General features: G+C 30.6%; 1 protein-coding gene across 1 annotated transcript; it reads left to right on the top strand.

Annotated features, from left to right (window-relative positions):
* Positions 1–2,114: 2,114 nt before the first annotated feature.
* Positions 2,115–7,262, top strand: LOC104757671 (protein DETOXIFICATION 21). Its single transcript, XM_010480420.3, has 8 exons — positions 2,115–2,547; positions 4,638–5,179; positions 5,706–5,792; positions 5,964–6,020; positions 6,168–6,406; positions 6,506–6,624; positions 6,738–6,824; positions 6,980–7,262. Exons 1-8 carry the CDS (start codon positions 2,272–2,274, stop codon positions 7,058–7,060), a joined length of 1,488 nt encoding a protein of 495 aa, XP_010478722.2. The 5' UTR covers positions 2,115–2,271; the 3' UTR covers positions 7,061–7,262.
* The last annotated feature ends 472 nt before the right edge of the window (positions 7,263–7,734 follow it).

The raw sequence follows: 7,734 nt of genomic DNA, 5'->3' as shown, positions 1-7,734 counted from the left end.
TCAGTTCAGGATCAGCATTAAGATCATCTAGCCTAGAAGAGATCTACAACAATCAAGCTTGACCAAATCACACAAACCACAAGATCAATCCAGCCTAACCCATCCTCAAGATCCTAAAGGACTACCCACAAGAACACATGATGAACACAAAAATCATAAACCCAGAAAATATTGAAACTTGCATCAAATGAAAGATAACACAGAGATCTACAATATTGATGAAGAAATAAAACTCGAAATCTTTATATCTTGAAAGTTATGGAACCAACAAAATACAAGAATCTAGTCTTTTTCTCTCTAAAACAAGTACAAAATCTAAGGAATATAAAAAGTGCAAAAAGAATAATTTCCAAAAGGGTAAAAACTACGTTTAGAGAATATCTAAAAAGCTGGACTCTTTTGGTGGCTGCAGGTACAAGGCTTTATATAGGAGGGGAGTGGAAGCCCTAAAAATGCTAAAAGACAAAATAGTCAACGGCTCGGTCAACTCGACCTGTGCTCGGTCGAGTGGCAGGTCGAGCTAGCTTCTCTCGTGCACTCTCCACTCGGTCGAGTCCTCCTCAGCACACGGTCGAGTGTCTGGTCGAGTGTGAGGTCGAGTTGGACCTCGGACCTTGTTGTTTCAGCCTAAACTCTCTTGCTTTCTCCTCATGATTGCTTCACTCCTCCTCAGCATTGCTTCCATGCTCCTTAAGCTCCAAAATCACCTGTTTATGCATGAAAAGATGCAAATGCAATGCAACTAAACTCTAATGCATGATTGGTCCTAAAGCTATGCAATAATGGTGAAAATGGATAGCAAAAGATACAAAAGATGTGAATAATCTAAGGGAAAACAAGGTAAAATATATGAACATCATATTCTAAAAGGTTATACAAGGTTTCATAAAATTTTAATAAAGTATTTATACAATATTTATAAATTTTTATACACGTATAAAAGTAGTATACTTTATAAGGTTACACACTTATATGAGTACATCTCAAAATTTTAAAAGCATTTTTGATAAGTATTTTTTAAATAGGCATTTTTAAAAAGGTCATTTTGAAAACTACCCTGTCTTTGAGTTATTCTTTGAAAAATACCCCATTTTCTATTTTTATTAAAAATTACAATATTTGATATGTAAAATGAAAATTTTGTGCAGATTTAAATCTAAACCTATACTTCTAGTAAATCAAAACTAAAATAGAATTAAATAAACAAATAAACAAAGTTTGAAATAATATATATATATATATATATATATATTACATACATATGGTTTATTGATTTTATATATTAAAATTTAACAAGATCATATGTAAATAAATATATTATAAATTCTATCTCTTAATATCTTTCATGTTCTATAAAAAAAATTAACGCTTGAAGCACATTTTTCAACTTAACATATCAACAAATTTTGTTTCAATTCAATAATTCTCTTCTAAAAGACTTGCAAATAAAACTTTTTAATATGTTTTCAATAATTAAAAAATCATCAAAATCCACACCATGAAAATAACATATGACTTAACATAGGTACAATGTTGTTATTCTTTTTTTTGTTTGGGTCACCGGTAGAATGTTGTTAGTCATTATTATTTTTTAAAAATGTTTAGGATCATTAAAAATTTTAAATTATTCATTTGATAACAACTTTGTAAAACTAAAAATTTAATTATTACCATTAACTTCATTTTATATCATGATATTTTGATATCTGACGTATAGGTGATAATGGAACAAAAAAATATGTTGACGGCGATGAGAGTGGGAGACTATGTAGACGACTGGTGGCTGTGGAGATTGTGTTGTGGTGGTTGTTTACATTTGCCGCTTTTCCTTTGACTTGATACATTTGTGATGGTAGAGTATAAAGCGAAATTCTCAAAAGTCAAGTCCTTATATATACTTTAATAATGTATATCTTGTACGATATTGATTTGTGATGGCATTGATTTGAATACTTTAACAATCAATAACTTGTAGGATATTGAATGTTTATTAGATTGAATATGACAATCTTAATTCACTAAAAATAATGTAATTGCTTAGATTTCTCAATCTTGTTAGCAAAAAGAAAGTGATAATAACACTTTATTGTGCTCGTGACTTGATTCTTGTTTTTATGGGTATATGATGCAACACGTCGTCAAGGCCTATGTGTCCCAAAAAATGATCGCAAGCATTAATTACACACAAACTCTTCCTCCCCCTCTCTCTCTTTTCTATTTATTTCCTCCTACTCTCCTGTCTTACGGATACAAAAAATTAAAGACTCCACGATGGCCGGAGGAGGAGGAGGAGAAGAGCTCACGGCGCCTCTGTTGAAAAACACCGCGGAGAACAACGGAAATGCGGATGACTTGGGGATGAAGGAGAAGGTTTGGATTGAATCAAAGAAGCTATGGGTTGTGGCGGCGCCGGCGATCTTCACGAGATTCTCTACGTTCGGAGTTTCAATGATAAGTCAAGCTTTCATAGGCCATCTTGGCCCAACCGAGTTGGCCGCTTACTCCATCACCTTCACTATTCTCCTCCGTTTCAGTAACGGTATCTTGGTTAGTACTTTTATGATTCAAATCCCTTACGTAATGTGGATTAAGATATATAACTAATTATATACAGTATATATTAGAAGAATAATAGTACTAGATTGCCTCCAAAACACTAAATTGAAAGACTAACATCTACTCGTCATACTATTACTGACCATTAATAATCAAACACGTTTTGCTTAGAATTAACTTTCCATAAGTTTCTCCACCTAATTGGCTTACAATAAATGAGGAGCGACACTGGAAAAAAGGGACTTTCATGGAAAAATGATTATGATAAGTCATTTTAGGTAAGGAAAAATGTTTTTTTTTTTCCAAAAAAAAACTTATGGGTTAAAAACTACTTTCTCTTCTTCCTAAAGAGTATCATTTTGACACACTGCACACAAATTAAAAAAAAACCTTAAATTATACATATATGCATTTATTTAATGAGTAATTAATCATTTAAATTTAATAAAAAAAACTTTGGGTTAAGGATAAAATAAAAAATTTGATGTAAAAAATCACAATGGAATATAAAGTGACAATCTTTGTGAGACAAAAAAAAAGTGTAGAATGACATTAAAAATTAGAAACAAAGAGAATATTAGAAATAAATTAGCTTTAAAAATGATTATTAAAAATTAAATTCTTCCAAAAACTCCCATCTATTCTTTAGTAGTACTACTAAAATAGTTACTACTCAATAATAGTAAAGGCTATGATTTTGGATGTCATAAATAGAGGGAAAGAAAATGGTTGGAAAATTTTTTCCAAGATACCTACCAAAATTTAGCCGATCAACAATAATGGCTGGTTGAGGCAAAGAAAAAACAATAATGGCTGTCGCTCGTTTAATCGGAAACAACCATAAAAACAGTAAAAAAGCAGTATAACTATAACCTTTTCATTTATGTATAAAAACTATGACGAAATTTTATTTTTTAAAATCTCTTCAATCTTTTAGATCATCTCTATTTCTATTTCCAAACTTCATTTTGGAGAAAAACTTTCTCCAATTCCACTCCATTTCCATCTCCAAAATAGAGATTTCTATATTTGTCTCTATACTTGGAGATTTTTAATTTATTTCTCCATTTTGGAGTTGAACTTTTTTATTTGCAAATCTATCCCTTAAATATATATATATATATATATATATATATATTTATATCTAAATACAGTTAATTATTATTAGTTTGTACTTAAATTTATAAATAATAATACAAAAAAGTACAAAATAGCATAACTACCAATAAAATTTTGAAATACATAATATGTCTTAAACTAAAGATTAAAAACAACTAAATACAAAAAAGACTAATAATTAATGAATGTTGTGTAATGTATTGTTGTTCAATAATAAATTTTAAATACAAATAACATGCTAATTTATATTTTTTGCTAAAAATAAAATAATTGGGTCAAATTTGTAATTTTAATAAATAAAGGATCATTATATAAATTAATAATAAGATATATAAAGAATATTCTAAGAATATTCTTTTTGGGAGTCAAATATGAAAAAATAAATTGAAGTAAAACCTATCTCTAAAATGGAGTTATTCCTAGAGTAAAAATGAAGAAATGGGCTGGAGTCTTGGAGATGTCCTTGTAATGTTTTTAATCACAGCCGAAGTAAAATATGTTTTTAGTTAGAGAGAAAACATATCATTTGTATTCTTTTTGCCGGAAAGTTAAAATAACGTAGTATTCATGTGAATGCTGATTACTGACAGCAACAATGCTTGTCGTTGCACAATTTTTTGTTGTTTTGTCTTTTTTTGATAAAAGATATATGTTGTGGTTTCTTGCCAACCACAAATATCTTTATACATAACATAACGCCTTTTTATTATTATTTGTCGATGATTGATAACATAACTACATACCAATTTATCTTTTTCAGAAAAAAAAAAAAAAAAACTACATACCAATTTCGTTGACCGCTTTAAAAGATTAACTGGACCCAAATTGCTTTTAGAAATTAAACCCATCAGACTAAAAACGTTTATCAAACTCAAATAAATTTTTTTTGACCAAACTTTATTCAGCTAACACTTATGAAACTACAGTGTCTCAACTCTAAATTATTATTATTTCTAATGCAGTTAGGCATGGCCAGTGCATTGGAAACACTATGTGGTCAAGCTTACGGAGCCAAACAAAACCATATGCTCGGGATCTACCTCCAAAGGTCATGGATCGTCCTCACAGGTTGTACCATTTGCCTCATACCCATCTTCATCTTCTCTGGCCCTGTCCTCTTAGCCTTAGGTCAAGAGGAACGTATTGTCCGTGTGGCTCAGATCATAGCTCTGTGGGTCATAGGCATCAACTTTTCCTTCGTGCCTACCTTCACTTGTCAAATGTTTCTCCAAGCTCAGAGCAGGAACAAGATCATTGCCTATGTAGCTGCTGTCTCCTTAGGGCTCCATGGCTTCTTCTCGTGGCTCCTAGTGGTTCATTTCGAATTCGGGATCACTGGTGCTATGATCTCGACGCTCGTTGCGTACTGGTTCCCTAACATTGTACAGCTCTTGTATGTCACGTGCGGTGGGTGTAAGGATACGTGGAGAGGATTCACTATTCTGGCGTTCAAAGATTTATGGCCTGTCTTCAAACTATCTTTGGCTTCCGGTGGAATGCTTTGGTAAGGTTTCCTAATTTTAAATAAAATACGAAGGAATTAGTGTCTCATCAACCAAACATTTTACACAGAATATAAAAGGTCTTATTAGTGTCAGCGTGGCAACATTTCATAAAGTTAGCTTTAAGTTTTCCCTGTCTTTTGCCAATTAAATCAAGAGATTGGTTTCCACTTTGATGCATTTACTTAGTCAATGGATAAGTTTTCTGGCTACAAACTTTATGATCATCAACTAGTTTAGGATAAATCTGGTTACCAAAGAAAGTTCATAACATTTTTGCAAATTAAGATAAAGTTTGCAATTAGTAACACTTTTCAAGTCAAAACCACAGACTAAAGTCCTTTAGTTACTAGGATTCCAGGAACGACTTTAATATATAATTTAAAACTGTAAACTACCTCTAAACTAAAGTTTTACTATATTTACATATGTCATTGAGAGTTTTATAATTTTAGTTATAATGATAATTGTTACTTTTTCTTTTGTTACTTTAATTAGTACTTACTTTGTGGTCGTTATTTTGGACAGCTTAGAGCTATGGTACAATTCGATCTTGGTACTACTCACTGGAAATTTGAAAAACGCAGAGGTGGCTCTTGATGCACTAGCAATCTGGTAAATTAACAAGCATTGACCTTGTATCCCTGCTCATCTCCATAACCAATACCGATTTAAACAAATATACGTTATTTTAGTATTAACTTGACTCCTAAGTAATAGTAGATAGTGACGTATAAATCATATTTTACAAATCGACTAATCTTTCCCAATTTTTTTTTCTTGCAGCATCAGCTTTAATGGACTGGCGATGATGATATCACTTGGTTTTTTGGCAGGAGTAAGGTGAATTGATACATCTCTATAGATTCATACATACACACTTCACTTTATAATTGATACTCTTTACATATCATCTTCTAACTTATCTATATATATATATATATATATATATATATATATATATATATATATATATATATATATATATAGTGTACGAGTCTCCAACGAACTCGGTAGAGGGAACGCAAAAGCAGCCAAGTTTGCAACATTGATAGCGGGTTTAACGTCACTACTTATAGGAACAGTTATGTTCTTCGTCTTCTTGTTTCTAAAAGGAAGAATTTCCTACATTTTCACTACAAGTGAAGCTGTCGCCGCAGAAGTTGCCGATCTTTCTCCACTGTTAGCCATTTCCATACTCTTGAACAGTGTTCAACCCGTTCTTTCTGGTATGTATTTTTTTTTTCTTTCCATTTAACGCATAGAAATATTCGAACCAATGATATTGAAAGTAGTTTGTGTGTTTGAATCGGTTTAAACCGGAACAGGAGTTGCAGTGGGAGCAGGATGGCAGGGATATGTGACTTACGTTAACCTTGCTTGTTATTACCTTGTCGGAATACCTTTGGGTGCAATCCTTGGCTACGTCGTTGATTTGCAAGTCCAAGTAAGTTTTTCGTTTTACTAGGTTTAGTTTTCTGATCTTGGAGACAAAAGTGTGTAGAAGTGACATTAAACTATTGAAATTAACACAACCTTTTTTTTTTTCTATATGCATAGGGTGTATGGATGGGGATGATCTTTGGAACATTTGTTCAGACTTGTGTGCTTACCATCGCGACTCTCAGAACAGATTGGGATCAACAGGTTAGAAATTGATTATTAGTGTTTAAATCTTTTCGTGAATTAGTTTAAGATAAAAGAATTGAAGTTTTTCTCCTAACAAAAGTAATTAGTTTGTTCAAGCAAGGTATATATGTTCTTAATTGGACCTTATACTTTTTTGTTGTCACTTTTTTAAGGTATCTACGTCGTTGAGAAATTTAAACCGGTGGGCTGTACAAGAATCTAGGGATGCAAATCAAATTTCATCAGAGGAATAATATTCTTTTACGATGATATATTTGGTCACCGAGTTGTCTGCTTATTCTATTAGTTATACCATTGTTATTTGTTTTTTGAAGTATTGCTACTCTACACTTGTTAACGTGTAGGTAGCATCATAACAAGAATTCGATTTGTAACGAGTTAAATCCAACGCTTTTATATTTATTCGGGATTATGGTTGAAACTGCCATTCTGTCATTCATTTTTTTTGAATTTGTCATTTGTCTAATGGTTTTTATTGATTTGCCATTAAAAAAGGGACAATTTGAAAACTATACTATATTTGAAAAGAAATTTGAAAATTACACTTAATCTTATAGTTATTTGAAAACTACACATTTTAGAATGAAAATGGACAGAAATACTCTTATTACTAAATAATTTTAACAATTAAATAAAAACAATAAAAACTTAACTTATATTTAAAAATAAATCAACTTTAAAAATAAATTACTTCTTAAAATTGTTAAATTCGGAATTAATTATTTAATAATTTAAAATTATAACGAAAATTATTTATTGTATTTTAAATAATGATTACATGAATAAATTTTTTATCTTAAAATTTTGGTTAAAGAAAAAGAATTTAAATATTTTTGTTGATATTATTTAGATTTAATTTTCTTTAAAAATAAATAATTCAAGATTATACAATTTATAATATATATAT

The sequence above is a fragment of the Camelina sativa genome, chromosome 17 (assembly GCF_030686135.1).
Source record: "Camelina sativa cultivar CO46 ecotype springtype chromosome 17, ASM3068613v1".
NCBI lineage: Eukaryota > Viridiplantae > Streptophyta > Magnoliopsida > Brassicales > Brassicaceae > Camelina > Camelina sativa.
This window is presented reverse-complemented; position numbering and strand designations above follow the sequence as displayed.